General features: G+C 41.5%; 1 protein-coding gene across 4 annotated transcripts in view; it reads right to left on the reverse strand.

The window, feature by feature from the left end:
• Positions 1 to 18,234, reverse strand: part of LRRFIP2 (LRR binding FLII interacting protein 2) — a 161,651-nt gene that overhangs the window by 130,728 nt on the left and 12,689 nt on the right. For all 4 annotated transcript variants that reach the window (XM_069730321.1, XM_069730319.1, XM_069730320.1 and 1 more), the window contains exon 2: positions 13,427 to 13,570. In XM_069730321.1, the coding sequence (XP_069586422.1) occupies positions 13,427 to 13,516 (90 nt within the window). In that variant the 5' untranslated portion in view covers positions 13,517 to 13,570. The remainder of the gene's footprint in view (positions 1 to 13,426; positions 13,571 to 18,234) is intronic.

The raw sequence follows: 18,234 nt of genomic DNA on the forward strand, positions 1-18,234 counted from the left end.
ATTTCAGTTTCTCTTTTTTTAAAATTAGCAAAAATTACTGCATTTGTTTTTTCAGTCAAGATGGGTTGCACAGTGTATATTAATGAGAAAAAAATAGCTTTTTTGAATTTACCAAATGGCTGCAATGAAACAAAGAGTGAAAAATGTATAGGGGTCTGAATACTTTCCATACCCACTGTACGTACGTTTACATGATCAAGAACATATTTATTGTTTATCGGGATTCATAAGAATTTTTCTTCTATCCACTTCTCACAGCCATGTTGCAAATGAGAGCAGTATTTTAGTAATCAATCTTGCTTTGATTGGTGACTAAAACCTCCTTTTCCTTCCATACTTGGTACATGGTCACATGATTGCACAACCCAGTCATAATCGACACCAGTATGAGTAACGAGGGACCTAAGAAAAGTGACGCTGTTGACCAGTTCTACTACTTCATTGCTGATGTTTATGTGGACGTCCTCATTGGTAGTAGTCATGATTTTGGTTTTCTTGATTTTCAGGAAAAGTCCCATCTTCTCAATTTCTTCTTTCAACTTCATGACCTGCTTTTTCAGATCCTTCTCACTCTCTGACTGCGTGGCTACATCATCTGCTATCTCAGATTGCAGAAGAATCATCAGCAAATTTTCACCCCAACATTAGAATAATCTGAAATCAAGCTTCATCATGAATACTATTCTGTATCACAATACCTGATTCGCACTGTAGCTTATTGTTTGTTGTAGAGAAACCTGGTTAGCCCAAACACTTTCTACTGTGTTGCACACAATAAATTAAAAGTGTATTATTAAAAAATTAACAAAACTACAAAGACAGAAGAAATCACAAGGCTTTAAGGACTAAAGAATGGAGGAGGGGGAAAGAATGTACACAGAATTTCTGTCAGTCAGATACAGTTAGGTCCATATATATTTGGACAGAGACAACATTTTTCTAATTTTGGTTCTAGACATTACCACAATGAATTTTAAACAAAACAATTCAGATGCAATTGAAATTCAGACTGTCAGCTTTCATTTGAGGGTATCCACATTAAAATTGGATGAAGGGTTTAGGAGATTCAGCTCCTTAACATGTGCCACCCTGTTTTTAAAGGGACCAAAAGTAATTGGACAATTGACTCCAAGGCTATTTCATGGACAGGTGTGGGCAATCCCTTCGTTATATCATTCTCAATTAAGCAGATAAAAGGCCTCGAGTTGATTTGAGGTGTGGTGCTTGCATTTGGAAGGTTTTGCTGTGAAGTAAACATGCAGTCAAAGGAGCTCTCCATGCAGGTGAAACAAGCCATCATTAAGCTGCTAAAACAGAAAAAAAACATCCGAGAAATTGCTACAATATTAGGAGTGGCAAAATCTACAATTTGGTACATCCTGAGAAAGAAAGAAAGCACTGGTGAACTCATCAATGCAAAAAGACCTGGGCACCCACGGAAGACAACAGTGGTGGATGATCGCAGAATAATCTCCATGGTGAAGAGAAACCCCTTCACAACAGCCAACCAAGTGAACAACACTCTCCAGGAGGTCGGTGTATCAATATCCAAATCTACCATAAAGGGAAGACTGCATAAAAGTAAATACAGAGGGTTCACTGCACGGTGCAAGCCACTCATAAGCATCAAGAATAAAAAGGCTAGACTGGACTATGCTAAAAAAACACCTAAAAAAGCCAGCACAGTTCTGGAAGAACATTCTTTGGACAGAAGAAACCAAGATCAACCTCTACCAGAATGATGGAAAGAGAAAAGTATGGCGAAGGTGTGGTACAGCTCATGATCCAAAGCATACCCCATCATCTGTAAAACACGATGGAGGCAGTGTGATGGCTTGGGCATGCATGGCTGCCAGTGACACTGGGTCACTAGTGTTTATTGATGATGTGACACAGGACAGAAGCAGCCGAATGAATTCTGAGGTATTCAGAGACATACTGTGTGCTCCGATCCAGCCAAATGCAGCAAAACTGATTGTCCATCTGTAGTATGAAATGACGACCAATGACCCAAAACATAAAGCCAAAGCAACCCAGGAGTTTATTAAAGCAAAGAAATGGAATATTCTTGAATGGCCAAGTCAGTCACCTGATCTCAACCCAATTGAGCATGCATTTCACTTGTTAACCCCTTTCTGCCATTAGACGTACTATTGCGTCCATGTGGGGTGGGCTTTACTTCCCAAGGACGCAATAGTACGTCATATGCGATCGGCAGCGCTCACGGGGGGAGCGCCGCCGATCGCGGCCGGGTGTCAGCTGTTTATCGCAGCTGACATCCGGCACTATGTGCCAGGAGCGGTCACGGACCGCCCCCGGCACATTAACCCCCGGCACACCGCGATCAAAGATGATCGCGATGTGCCGGCGGTACAGGGAAGCACCGCGCAGGGAGGGGGCTCCCTGCGGGCTTCCCTGAGCCCCCCGCAGCAACGCGATGTGATCGCGTTGCTGCGAGGGTCTCACCTCCCTCCCTGCTCCCTCCAGCCCCGGATCCAAGATGGCCGCGGATCCGGGTCCTGCAGGGAGGGAGGTGGCTTCACAGAGCCTGCTCAGAGCAGGCACTGTGAAGGCTGCAGCGCTGCATGTCAGATCAGTGATCTGACAGAGTGCTGTGCAAACTGTCAGATCACTGATCTGTGATGTCCCCCCCTGGGACAAAGTAAAAAAGTAAAAAAAAAAAAAATGTCAAATGTGTAAAAAAAAATAAAAAAAAATATTCCAAAATAATGAAAAAAAAAAAAAAATATTATTCCCATAAATACATTTCTTTATCTAAATAATAAAAAAAAAACAATAAAAGTACACATATTTAGTATCGCCGCGTCCGTAACGGCCCGACCTATAAAACTGGCCCACTAGTTAACCCCTTCAGTAAACACCGTAAGAAAAAAAAAAAAAAACGAGGCAAAAAACAACGCTTTATTATCATACCGCCGAACAAAAAGTGGAATAACACGCGATCAAAAAGACAGATATCACTAACCATGGTACCGCTGAAAGCGTCATATTGTCCCGCAAAAAACTAGCCGCCATACAGCATCATCAGCAAAAAAATAAAAAAGTTATAGTCCTGAGAATAAAGCGATGCAAAAATAATTATTTTTTCTATAAAATAGTTTTTATCGTATAAAAGCGCCAAAACATAAAAAAATGATATAAATGAGGTGTCGCTGTAATCGTACTGACCCGAAGAATAAAACTGCTTCATCAATTTTACCAAACGCGGAACGGTATAAACGCCTCCCCCAAAAGAAATTCATGAATAGCTGGTTTTTGGTCATTCTGCCTCACAAAAATCGGAATAAAAAGCGATCAAAAAATGTCACGTGCCCGAAAATGTTACCAATAAAAACATCAACTCGTCCCGCAAAAAACAAGACCTAACATGACTCTGTGGACCAAAATATAGAAAAATTATAGCTCTCAAAATGTGGTAACGCAAAAAATATTTTTTGCAATAAAAAGCGTCTTTCAGTGTGTGACGGCTGCCAATCATAAAAATCCGCTAAAAAACCCGCTATAAAAGTAAATCAAACCCCCCTTCATCACCCCCTTAGTTAGGGAAAAATTAAAAAAATGTATTTATTTCCATTTTCCCATTAGGGCTAGGGTTAGAGTTAGGGCTAGGGTTAGGGCTAGGGTTAGGGCTAGGGTTAGGGCTAGGGTTAGGGCTAGGGTTAGGGTTAGGGCTAGGGTTAGGGCTAGGGTTAGGGCTAGGGTTAGGGTTAGGGATAGGGTTAGGGCTAGGGTTAGGGCTAGGGTTAGGATTAGGGTTAGGGCTAGGGTTAGGGCTAGGGCTACAGTTTGGGTTGGGGCTAAAGTTACAGTTAGGGTTTAGATTACATTTACGGTTGGGAATAGGGTTGGGATTAGGGTTAGGGGTGTGTCAGGGTTAGAGGTGTGGTTAGGGTTACTGTTGGGATTAGGGTTAGGGATGTGTTTGGATTAGGGTTTCAGTTATAATTGGGGGGTTTCCACTGTTTAGGCACATCAGGGGCTCTCCAAACGCGACATGGAGTCCGATCTCAATTCCAGCCAATTCTGCGTTGAAAAAGTAAAACAGTGCTTCTTCCCTTCCGAGCTCTCCCGTGTGCCCAAACAGGGGTTTACCCCAACATATGGGGTATCAGCGTACTCAGGACAAATAGGACAACAACTTTTGGGGTCCAATTTCTCCTGCTACCGTTGGGAAAGTACAAAACTCGGGGCTAAAACATATTTTTTGTGGGAAAAAAAAAAGATTTTTTATTTTCACGGCTCTGCGTTATAAACTGTAGTGAAACACTTGGGGGTTCAAAGTTCTCACAACACATCTAGATTAGTTCCCTGGGGGGTCTAGTTTCCAATATGGGGTCACTTGTGGGGGGTTTCTACTGTTTAGGTACATTAGGGGTTCTGCAAACGCAATGTGACGTCTGCAGACCATTCCATCTAAGTCTGCATTCCAAATGGCGCTCCTTCCCTTCCGAGCTCTGCCATGCGCTCAAACGGTGGTTTCCCCCAACATACGGGGTATCAGCGTACTCAGGACAAATTGGACAACAACTTTTGGGGTCGAATTTCTCCTCTTACCCTCGGGAAAATACAAAACTGGGGGCTAAAAAATAATTTTGGGGGGAAAGATTTTTTTTTTTAATTTTCACGGCTCTGCGTTACAAACTGTAGTGAAACACTTGGGGGTTCAAAGCTATCACAACACATCTAGATGAGTTCCTTAGGGGGTCTAGTTTCCAAAATGGTGTCACTTGTGGGAGGTTTCTACTGTTTAGGTACATTAGGGGCTCTGCAAATGCAATGTGACACCTGCAGACCATTCCATCTAAGTCCTCATTCCAAATGGAGCTCCTTCCCTTCCGAGCCCTCCCATGCGCCCAAACAGTGGTTCCCCCCCACATATGGGGTATCAGCGCACTCAGGACAAATTGGACAACAAATTGTGGGGTCGAATTTCTCCTGTTACCCTCGGGAAAATACAAAACTGGGGGCTAAAAAATAATTTTTGTGGGAAAAAATTTTTGTTTTATTTTTACGGCTCTCCATTATAAACTTCTGTGAAGCCCTTGGTGGGTCAAAGCGCTCAGCACACATCTAGATAAGTTCCTAAGGGGGTCTACTTTCCAAAATGGTGTCACTTGTGGGGGGTTTCTACTGTTTAGGTACATTAGGGGCTCTGCAAACGCAATGTGACACCTGCAGACCATTCCATCTAAGTCTGCATTCAAATGGCACTCCTTCCCTTCTGAGCCCTCCCATGTGCCCAAACAGTGGTTCCCCCCACATATGGTGTATCATCGCACTCAGGACAAATTGGGCAACAAATTTTGGGGTCCAATTTCTCCTGTTACCCTCAGGAAAATACAAAACTGGGGGCTAAAAAAATAATTTTTGTGGGAAAAAAATTTTGTTTTATTTTTACGGCTCTGCATTATAAACTTCTGTGAAGCACTTGGTGGGTCAAAGTGCACACCACACCTCTAGATAAGTTCCTTAGGGGGTCTACTTTCCAAAATGGTGTCACTTGTGGGGGGTTTCAATGTTTAGGCACATCAGTGGCTTTTGAAACGCAACATGACGTCCCATCTCAATTCCTGTCAATTTTGCATTGAAAAGTCAAACGGCGCTCCTTCCCTTCCGACCTCTCCCATCCGCCCAAACAGTGGTTTACCCCCACATATGGGCTATCAGCGTACTCAGGACAAATTGTACAACAACTTTTGGGGTCCAATTTCTTCTCTTACCCTTGGGAAAATAAAAAATTGGGGGCGAAAAGATAATTTTTGTGAAAAAATATGATTTTTTATTTTTACGGTTCTACATTATAAACTTCTGTGAAGCACTTGTTGGGTCAAAGTGCTCACCACACCTCTAGATAAGCTCCTTAGGGGGTCTACTTTCCAAAATGGTGTCACTTGTGGGGGGTTTCAATGTTTAGCCACATCAGGGGCTCTCCAAACGAAACATGGCGTCCCATCTCAATTCCAGTCAATTTTGCATTGAAAAGTCAAATGGAACTCCTTCGCTTCCGAGCTCTGCCATGCGCCCAAACAGTGGTTTACCCCCACATGTGGGGTATTGGCATACTCAGGACAAATTGTACAACAATGTTTGGGGTCCATTTTCTCCTGTTACCCTTGGTAAAATAAAACAAATTGGAGCTGAATTAAATTTTTTGTGAAAAAAAGTTAAATGTTCATTTTTATTTAAACATTCAAAAAATTCCTGTGAAGCACCAGAAGGGTTAATAAACTTCTTGAATATGGTTTTGAGCACCTTGAGGGGTGTAGTTTTTAGAATGGTGTCACACTTGGGTATTTTCTATCATATAGACCCCTCAAAATGACTTCAAATGAGATGTGGTCCCTAAAATAAAATGGTGTTGTAGAAATGAGAAATTGCTGGTCAACTTTTAACCCTTATAACTCCCTAACAAAAAAAAATTTGGGTTCCAAAATTGTGCTGATGTAAAGTAGACATGTGGGAAATGTTACTTATTAAGTATTTTGTGTGACATATCTCTGTGATTTAATTGCATAAAAATTCAAAGTTGGAAAATTGCGAAATTTTCATAATTTTCGCCAAATTTCCGTTTTTTTCACAAATAAACGCAGGTACTATCAAATAATTTTTACCATTGTCATGAAGTACAATATGTCATGAGAAAACAATGTCAGAATCACCAGGATCCATTGAAGCGTTCCAGAGTTATAACCTCATAAAGGGACAGTGGTCAGAATTGTAAAAATTGGCCCGGTCATTAACGTGTAAACCACCCTTGGGGGTAAAGGGGTTAAAGACTAAACTTCAGACAGAAAGGCTCACAAACAAACAGCAACTGAAAACCACCGCAGTGAAGACCTGGCAGAGCATCAAAAAGGAGGAAACACAGCGTCTGGTGATGTCCATGAGTTCAAGACTTCAGGCAGTTATTGCCAACAAAGGGTTTTCAACCAAGTACTAAAAATGAACATTTTATTTAAAATTATTGAATCTGTCCAGTTACTTTTGGCCCCTTTAAAAACAGGGTGGCACATGTTAAGGAGCTGAAACTTCTAAACCCTTCATCCAATTTTAATGTGGATACCCTCAAATGAAAGCTGAAAGTCTGAACTTCAACTGCATCTGAATTGTTTTGCTTAAAATTTATTGTGGTAAGGACTATAACCAAAATTAGAAAAATATTGTCTCTGTCCAAATATATATGGACCTAACTGTAGATAAAATATCCTGCAGTTGGGCCATAATACTGCTCTGGCCAATCAGGAGAAAAAAGGAGTGTTCCAAATACAACGTTAAAAAGTACAAAATTTTATTAAGACACTGAAAACACACATACAAACACATACATAAAATAAGGACACTAAAGGCTCTCCGTTTAACCCACACAGTACTGTGAAGAAGTAACATAACAATAAAGAGGATAAAGCTAATAACCGCTGGAGCGAAACGCGCATCGGGGGTGTCGCCCAACTTAGCCTATCTCCTGCACCCTGGTAAGAGGATTTCTTGGAGACTACCATCACTGCACTTTTTACGCTATTCGCACACTACGGTATTTGCGGTATGGTGGGCTCTCTTTCCCTTATTCCGGACCTTTGGATCGTAGATATAATATTATCATTTGCAGGTCGCATATAGATCCATACATTGGATCATAGACATAGCACTAGGATTCTGTATATTATTAATAGGTCCATAGGTCAATTCCGGACATGGCATTTCCTCTTTATTGTTAAGTTACTTCTTCACAGTACTGTGTGGGTTAAAGGGATAGCCTTTAGTGTCCTTATTTTATGTATGTGTTTGTATGTGTGTTTTCAGTGTCTTAATAAAATTTTGTACTTTTTAACGTTGTATTTGGAACGCTCCTTTTTTCTCCTGATTGGCCAGATTGCTATTTTGGAGCATGATTTGGTAGTGTCCAGGACATGGTTTTTGGACACCTTGCACTAGGAGTCTGGGTTTATATATATTCATAATAATGCTCTGCAAGAAAACTAAGTCCTGGCTGGTGGGTATTCCACTGTATAGGGACATTGCTGAGAAGGCACAGCGCATGAGGCATTGGTGAAGACCTCATACCAAAACCTTTAAAAAAAAAAAAGGGGTTGTAGCAAGTATACATTGATAGTATACAAAATAACTTACTGCTCCCTAAGGGTTCAACCCCTGATCCTGAGGAGGGAGCTCTGCAGCGCTCCTTCTGAATTGAGTGGAGCTCATGCATGCTTAACTCCACTCCATTTTTTCTATGGGACTGCTGGAAATTGCCAGGGGCAGAGCTCAGCTATCACTGTCAGTTCAATAGAAAATAAATGATTACAAGAGCAAGTTCGACATCCACTCCATTCAGCAGTCACATTTTCACAATTGGTGGGTTTCCCAGCAGTAAGGACCCCAACTGATCACTAACTTTTCACTTATTGAAAGAGGATAAACTTACATGCTTGGCACAACCCATAACGCTCAATTAAGACAAGTGTATTTTTTTTGGTCATTTTCCTGTCCATGTGTATAATTGGCTGCACCCCGACACACAATAATTAATGTTAGGCTGTGCGCCAGAGTACGAGTGAAAAAAAATGCAGTGTCCTAATACTGCACATAATGGATACTGCACATAATGGCTGGCACTTCTTCCACTTGTCCTCATTGAGCTGCACAATGCACAATGACAGTCAGCGTCCAGTTTGGGGTTGTAACTGGTCTGATAATTTCAACTGTTGCCTCAACCTTTCTTAAAAGGGTTGTCCACTCTGGGACAAACCCTTATCAATAACGTCATCTCCCTATGTAAACGATGACCGCCTTCACACACCTCCGGTGCAATCACCGTCCCAGCGATGACGCAGCCTGCTCTCCCAGGGCTCACACAATAATATATCACACGGGCCCTGCCGCTAAACAGAGGCCGCTTCACTCTAACTTCCTTCAGACGTAACCTACATCCACAGGATGTCATAGAGCAGATATAGCCAAAGAAATAGGGGTAAGCTAAAGCAGACGACATAAACCAGATGGTGAGCTCACCCAACTTATAAAGAGAGTTTTAGGGACCATATACCGATAACTCTGCCCACAGTGGGAAGGGGGTCACCTCCATAGACCTCCCAAAGGTTACCGGCCCAACACTTACCAGGACAGAAATTACCTGGGATAAGGTGTGCTGTATGAGGAGTTACACTGGAGGATGGTACTGGAGGCACAGCGACATTTATTATATACCTAATAGTGATGAGCGAATATACTCGTTACTCGAGATTTCCCGAGCACGCTCCGGGGTCCTCCGAGTATTTTTTAGTGCTTGGAGATTTAGAAAAATTACATACCATGAGATACGGCCTTCCCAAAACCCTGTCTGATGACAAATGCACACTTAGCAGGATGCAGCAGGCCTCCACTGATAAAGGCTAGGGGCGGCACAGGTGCAAACTACTTGATAAAAACAGCCACCCCAACCAAACATTGCAGGGGTTGGCTGCCTAGCAGAAAAAATGCACATTGATATGACTCACATAGGACGCCAGTCACACTGATAAGTGTGGTGCACAGTGTCTGTATGCAACCTATTGATGACGCCCCTTGTATTAACAGGCGGGCTGCCCAGCACTAAAAAAATATGCAGCACACAGTGACAGACGCCCCAGAAAAACCTAGCCAACATAAAGAGGCCTGGCCACATCCTGCAAAAAAGGATATGATAAAGTGCAAAAAAATGCATGCATATGATAAATGCATACACTATATGGGGTATTGGTTTAATATTTTGGCCAAAATAAAGTAAGCCCGCAACCCAACGCCAAGGGTCCCCATAATATTGCGGGTTCTACCACTAATATCAAAAACAGCCAACATAGAAAAAACTCAGAAAAAATACATACCATGAGATACGGCCTTCCCAAAACCCTGTCTGATGACAAATGCACACTTAGCAGGATGCAGCAGGCCTCCACTGATAAAGGCTAGGGGCGGCACAGGTGCAAACTACTTGATAAAAACAGCCACCCCAACCAAACATTGCAGGGGTTGGCTGCCTAGCAGAAAAAATGCACATTGATATGACTCACATAGGACGCCAGTCACACTGATAGGTGTGGTGCACAGTGTCTGTATGCAACCTATTGATGACGCCCCTTGTATTAACAGGCGGGCTGCCCAGCACTAAAAAAATGCAGCACACAGTGACAGACGCCCCAGAAAAACCTAGCCAACATAAAGAGGCCTGGCCACATCCTGCAAAAAAGGATATGATAAAGTGCAAAAAAATGCAGTTTTTTCTATGTTAGCTGTTTTTGATAGTAGTGGTAGGACCCGCAATATTATGGGGACCCTTCGCGTTGGGTTGCGGGCTTACTTTATTTTGGCCAAAATATTAAACCAATACCCCATATAGTGTATGCATTTATCATATGCATGCATTTTTTTGCACTTTATCATATCCTTTTTTGCAGGATGTGGCCAGGCCTCTTTATGTTGGCTAGGTTTTTCTGGGGCGTCTGTCACTGTGTGCTGCATTTTTTTAATGCTGGGCAGCCCGCCTGTTAATACAAGGGGCGTCATCAATAGGTTGCATACAGACACTGTGCACCACACTTATCAGTGTGACTGGCGTCCTATGTGAGTCATATCAATGTGCATTTTTTCTGCTAGGCAGCCAACCCCTGCAATGTTTGGTTGGGGTGGCTGTTTTTATCAAGTAGTTTGCACCTGTGCCGCCCCTAGCCTTTATCAGTGGAGGCCTGCTGCATCCTGCTAAGTGTGCATTTGTCATCAGACAGGGTTTTGGGAAGGCCGTATCTCATGGTATGTATTTTTTCTGAGTTTTTTCTATGTTAGCTGTTTTTGCTTGGAGATTTAGTTTTCCTCACCTCAGCTGAATGATTTACATCTGCTAGCCAGCATAAGTACATGTGGGGGTTGCCTGGTTGCTGGGGAACCCCCACATGTAATCAAGCTGGCTAAGAGATGTAAATCATTCAGCTGAGGTGAGGAAAACAATCTCCGAGCACTAACAAATACTTGGAGGACACCCGAGCGTGCTCGGGAAAACTCGAGTAACGAGTATGTTCGCTCATCACTAATACCTAAGTACATTAGCGTCATTCATGCTGGTGTATTGGATTACCTGATGAGGCTTTTTCCTGTATAGGCTTGGCCCTGCAAGATATTTACACAGGACCAGTCCAGCTATATGAATGGATTGGTACCAGTAAATTTACTGCTTTTTATTCGTTCACAGCACCCGTTTTGCACTTTATATCACCATACTTTTAATCTAAGGTAGTAAAGGTTATTTTTTAGTTTATCCCAACTTGTTTGGCTATATCTGGTATAATTCTATTGGATCATTATAGAGATTTTCCTAGCTTACCCCGAAATCAGAGAGCAGCAGCTCTCCCTTCTTGCAGGTGTCAGTTTCATCCAAAGAGTAGGCGCCCACATTGCTGGAATAGGATTATAGGTAGTATTATTTTACATGGAGGAAATATAATGATTGTAAAGAGGTTGTCCAAGTACTGGACAACCCACTTAACACCTCCATCAGAAAGTCTAATTTTCAGGTGTTCTAAAATGCACTTAGAGGAAAAAAAAAAATCACAGTGATCTCCTTTATGACCGTATGATTTTCTGATTTTGAACTTTTGTCTAATTCTCTCCTTTTTCCAAGACCCATAGAGAGAATTTATTCTCGTTTTTCAACGCAAAGTGAAGTGAAATGGTTAAAAAAAAACACCACAATCTCAACACTGAATTTTGGGTTTTGGTTTTACAATGTTCATTGTGCAGTAAAAATGTCCTGACAATCTAATTGTTGGTGTCATTACAACTAGGGCAATACCAAATTTACAAGGGATTTTATATTTCAGTGGTTAAAAAATGTAAACTTTGTTTCGTGCCTTCATTATCTAAGACCTGTAACTTTTATTTCACTGACAACGGACCTGTGCGACAGCTTGGTTTTTTGTTTGCAAGGCGAGATGTAGTTTTTATTCGCTGCACTTTGGAGTACGTATGTTTTTGATGAGGAAAAAACACTACTTATTTTGAAATTTGTTCATATATTTTATATAGATTAATGGAAACATATTCATCTTATTAAAGAAAAAAAAAACAGTATACGTTACCTTGAGTAGAGTCCCAATCTATGCCACCAGCATTCACGATACAGAATGTGCAGGTAGTTTAACACTTTAAAATGATAGAATTAGATATTCCGGTAATACACGTTCCCTGCAGATACATCGGAGCCCCAATAAACCCCTCCAGGACTACAATAATGTCCAGTTTGCTCCAGTAGCCATGTTCTGAAGCACCATGCCCTTGACAGCATCCAGGAAAGAAGAAGGGGCATCTCTTTGCCCAACGGTGGCATCCATCAACCACAGATTTTTTTTCCACATAAAAATCAGTTAATATAAATTTTTTTACTGGACCCTGGGGACTGGAAAAGCATATTCAGCTATGCTATGCCGAACTTACACTAGCCAGAGTCCAAAAGGACATATTATTTGGCTTTTATGTTGTCATAATGCAGTATGGATACACTAACCATAATGAAATATGCAATGTATGTACTGTCCTAGAATTAGCCCAATACACTATTTATGCATGGAAACAATGCTATAAGAAATAGTCATGTTTCTCTGCATAAACAGCGAGTTCCTAAGATTACATATGCCAATACACTACAGATTTGATACAAACTCCGTCATGGCTAAAAACACTCAACTATGGGCAGCACGGTGGCTCAGTGGTTAGCACCGCAGCCTTGCAGAGCACAAAGGACAATATCTCCAAGGAGTGTGTATGTTCTCCCCGTGCTTGCGTGGGTTTCCTCCAGGTACTCCGGTTTCCTTCCACATTCCAAAGGCATACTGATAGAGAATTTAGATTGTGAGCCCCATTGGGGACAGTGATGATTATGTGTGCAAACTGTAAAGCGCTGCGGAATATATTAGCGCTATATAAAAATAAAGAAAAATAAAGAATTATGCTAGGGGGAGTATTTTTACCCTGCAGCAAAAAATGTAGTGCAACTACAGTACATTACCAGATAAAAATGAACGTAATCCAAAAGAACCAGACTAGCACGTGCCTCAGCATGCATGTCATTTTTCCAGTTAAGCCTGCAGCTAATGGATGTGTCTACAAGAACTCATGATAGGACTCTTGATTTTTGGCCCCAAGTGAGCAAAAGGATGAAGTGCTGCCACCGTCAGCCACTGCTGGTATACTTACACCAGTGGATAAAAGTCACATGTGGTCATCGTACATGATCCAGATGATTTTCATTTTAATACTATCAGGCACTTGTCTGCTTTCCAATCTAACAAACTGAAACGTCAGACCAGCCGGCCAAAGCTCATTCAGAGGACTTTTAACATTCAGATCCTATTTTTGCTGTGTAACTAAAAGTGAATCCCACCTCTCTTGCTATGTGACTCAGGGCCTCGTCTTCTGCGGAGAATCTGTCTTTAATTGGAGTACGTTTCCTTCCAGATCCAGGAGTCCCCATTTTTAATCCAATTCAAATTTTCCGATTCCTTGTGCCAAATTTCCAGCTGCCAGTCTGCAAAGAATGACACATAAATCATTAGAATTCTAAATACAGATGCATATAGAGTCTATTGTAAAAGTTTCTCTCCTATAATGTATCTCAAGGTGTCAGCCAGCAGGGAATATGAGCGATGCACTCATTGTATGTTGTAACAGAAGGAAAGCAGTGTCTATAGTAGGATGTGGACAGTCGCTGTCACAGTGCTGTGTGCAGAAAGATAGGATCCTGCCGCAGAAGATTGAGTGATGTCGCCTATAGGAAGAAGTAATGGGCAGCACATCTTCTGTCCATGAACATGCACGGTTATACATGGACACCAGACCACCACCAGGAGGTTATTAAATGCTTATTCAATTAGCACACCAGTCTGATCTCCTGCACAGCGAATGTCCTGTTGATAAATATGATGTAAAAAACAAACTACCCATGACTTGCATTTGAATCCTCACTTCTTTAATGCAAAAAATGAAAATAAAAGCTTCATAAAAGTGTCACTCAACTGCTCTGTCATAAATTAGCAAAGGCACAAGTTAAGAAAAATAATAGGTAAGCATCCCCTTCAGGTACTGACTTGTATGCTATTATTTCACCATGGATTACACCCATCGCAATGCATAGATTTAAAGAGAACCTGTCCATACAATTAACCCTCCTAAGCCATCTATGGGCACGTAGGTAACAGAAAGTACAATAAAATTACATGAATCTGCCTCTAGTTTATTGTAAATCAAAGGTGGAGTTACCAGTGTGAGACATGTGGATCAGGAGAGCAGCCTGTCAGTCAGTACATGTCTCACACTGGTAACGCTCTATTCATTTAAAATAATCTCTGGAGGCAGGTTCTCAGGGAGATCAGTGTCCGGTCCATGGATATTAACAGCTCATTTACATATAAGAAAAAACATTGATTTCTCTAGATTAAAATTTGGATTACAGATATCAAGGTATCATTTTATTCAGCTTCCTATGACCATATAAACAGCTCAGGAGGATGGATCACAGTGACCGATTCTCTCTATAGATCAATTACAAATTTGCACTTAACACATGAAAATGTTGCCTCAGATTTAAATGAGGATTTGCCTAGTCTCATAAAAACGGTCTAAAAGACAGGAATAAAAAAAGTTACATTTCCAAAAATGATGTTGAATTGCATTTTAACACAATTTTACCTACCGGTACTATTGATATAAATCTGCTAAAAAGATTTGAGTTTTTTGTTTTCTGAATTGCACAAAGCAAATGACCTGACATGAATTGGTGTCTTACAACTACTTTAGAGGCTAGCTCGCATTTACAAGAACATTGCATTGTAAAGAATTATTGGCAGAAATCAGTGGTACAAGCAGGGTCGGACTGGCCATCTGGCAATTCAGGCAAATGTCAGAAGGGCCTGTCTGGTCGTGGGCTGCCTTGTCTGCTACATTGTTAACAGAATCAGTGTTCTCAAAACACCCATACTGTTAAGAGTTGTGACAGAGGTATCATTAGAAATATTGGTCTTGTAGTAAATCCTGCTTTTCAAGGTAATATTAGTAATATATCCCATCTGGTGCTTGGTGATGGGGATAGCATGGGCCTGTGCGATTTCAAATGCCAGGGCTGAATTTCAGTCCCAGTCCATACCTGGGTAGAAGTGAAGATACATAGCAATTACTGAAAGGAGGGGAGGCTGCGGCAGGATCCTCAGTGTGCAGTCACTTGCATGCTGAGAGATGAGGGGGAGGATAGACCACTAATGGTCAGAGTACACATTATACAGCTCCTACACCACATCAGGAAAAACCCACCCGCACAGCTAGCTGGGACAGGGAAAATGTACGTTTATGGCCCATGCACACTAACATTTTATGAGCTTTTTGCAATCTCCAAGTCGAAAATTATAATATGCCATCCATAAACTTCTATGAGATCCAGTATCCTACCACAATCCAACAAGACTTAACTCAACCACAAAGGATGTCGTGTTAACACCTGCTGGAGGTGCAGCAAAGATAGGACCTGGCGTCAGCCACATCAAACTAAAGATGTCCTTATCTGACACGCAAATATGCAATGTCAATACAAACACCATATTTCAGGACTGCACAAGTCCTTTCTTCAGGTCAGGATTTATCTTTTCTCTTTTTTGTTAATAGAGGAAATGTCAGCATTAAGTACATGGTATACTGCCGACATCATACAATAGTGGCTCGAAGAACATATATAGGAAGAATGAACGTAAAGAACTCAATAAAAAACAAAAATGCTGATTATTGACGAAAGATTAAAGTGATTAAAAGGATACAGAGCAAGAAGAAAGGGGTATGACTTAGGATAACAGCCAAATCAGAATCTTAAAGGTGCCTTCACACTCAGCAACTTTAGAACGAGAACGACAACGATCTGTGACGTTGCAGCGTCTCATTGTGTTTGACACGCAGCAGCGATCTGGATCCCGCTGTGACATCGCTGTTCGGAGCTAGAAGTCCAGAACTTTATTTGGTCGTCAGGTCGGCGTGTATCGTCCTGTTTGACAGCAAAAGCAACGATGCCAGCAATGTTTTACATGGAGCTAACAACCAGCTACAACGATAAGCGAGTTGCCGTTACGTCACTGGATCGCTCCTGCATCGTTCTGGAGCTGCTGTGTTTGACGTCTCTACAGCGACCTAAACAGCGACGCTGCAGCGATCGGCTCGTTGTCTATATCGCTGCAGCGTCGCTGAGTGTGACGGTACCTTAAGGATTCTTAAACTGGCTGCTGACAAAGGCTCAAATGGGTCTTGGGTTAAGCTATTAAGCACAAGATTTAGATCCCAAGGGGGAATAAAAATTGAACTCTGGGTCAGATTCTAGCGGCTGAGTGAAGTGTTTTATGAGTGAAGTCATGAAGTGTTTTATCCAACGATGACCAGCTAAATTCTGGTCGAAAAAAAAACTAAGAGCTGAGACTTGAATCTTTAACCCCTTTACCCCCAAGGGTGGGTTGCAGGTTAATGCCCAGGCCAATTTTTACAATTCTGACCACTGTCCCTTTATGAGGTTACAACTCTGGAACGCTTCAACGGATCCCAGTGATTCTGACACTGTTTTCTCGTGACATATTGTACTTCATGATAGTGGTAAAATTTATTTGATATTACCTGTGCTTATTTGTGAAAAAAATGGAAATTTGGCAAAAATTTTTAAAATTTTGCAATTTTCCAACTTTGAGTTTTTCATGCCCTTAAATCACAGAGATATGTCACACAAAATACTTAATTTGTAACATTTCCCACATGTCTACTTTACATCAGCACAATTTTGGATCCAAAATTTTTTTTGTTAGGGAGTTATAAGGGTTAAAAGTTTACCAGCAATTTCTCATTTTTACAACACCATTTTTTTTAGGGACCAGATCACATTTGAAGTCATTTTGAGGGGTCTATATGATAGAAAATAACCAAGTGTGACACCTTTCTAAAAACTGCACCCCTCAAGGTGCTCAAAACCACATTCAAGAAGTTTATTAACCCTTCAGGTGTTTCACAGGAAATTTTGGAATGTTTAAATAAAAATGAACATTTAACTTTTTTTCACAAAAAATTTACTTCAGCTCCAATTTGTTTTACGAGGGGCGATCCAAAAGTAATGATAATCGGTTATTTCTATTGCACACAGAAATTAAAATAAAATGTTTTCTTCTCTCTTAGGTACCCACTAGTCCAGGAAAAAAAAATCACTTAAATAGGCCACGATTCCCGGGAGCTACATTCATTTGAATATGAACTGCCGAGGAGTGAACATCAAAATGGAAAAAAACGAGCTCAGAGCTGTCATCAAATACCTCTGCTTGAAAAAAATGACTACCAAAGACATACACAGCGACTTGGTGGAAACATTGGGGGACTCTTCTCCTCCATATTCCACAGTTGCATGCTGGGCCAAGGAATTTAAGCTGGGAAGAACATCGACGGAAGATGAAAATCGTCAAGGACGCCCATCCATGTCCCTCAATGAAGAAAACGTGAAAAAAGTTGAAGTTGTATTGGCAGATCGAAGAGTGACTATCAGGCATGTAACTGAGGTCCCAGGGATCTCATATTGCAGTATTCAAAGAATCCTTGCAAAAGAATTGCATATGACAAAGGTCTCCGCGCGTTGGGTGCCAAAAATGTTAACCGACGAGCAAAAGAAGAAACGAGTTGACATTTCAATAGCAAATCTCGAAAAGTTCCAAGCAGACAAGGAAAATTTTGTCACGTTTTTTGACCATGGACAAGACCTGGATAAACCACTTTGATACCGAAACTAAACAACAATCGATGACGTGGAAACGAGCCGACGAACCAACACCGAAGAAATTCAAAGTGTCAAGCTCAGAAGGAAGGTTATGGCGTCCGTTTTTTGGGACGATGAAGGAATTATTATGGTGGACTATTTGGAGAAGGGAGCCACTATTACGGGCTCCTACTACGCAGAACAAATAAGAAGATTGTGGGAGGCCATCAAGGAGAAAAGGCGCGGCAAACTGCGGGCTGGAGTGCTGTTTCACCAAGATAATGCGCCGGCTCACAAAGCTGCAGTTGCCATGGCTACCATTCAAGAAGCGGGCTTTGAACTGGTGGAACACCCCCCCTATTTGCCAGATCTAGCCCCCAGTGACTTCTTTCTCTTTCCTCGACTCAAGGAACACCTCCTGGGCAAGAAATTTG

This window comes from Ranitomeya imitator, chromosome 6 (assembly GCF_032444005.1).
Source record: "Ranitomeya imitator isolate aRanImi1 chromosome 6, aRanImi1.pri, whole genome shotgun sequence".
Lineage (NCBI taxonomy): Eukaryota > Metazoa > Chordata > Amphibia > Anura > Dendrobatidae > Ranitomeya > Ranitomeya imitator.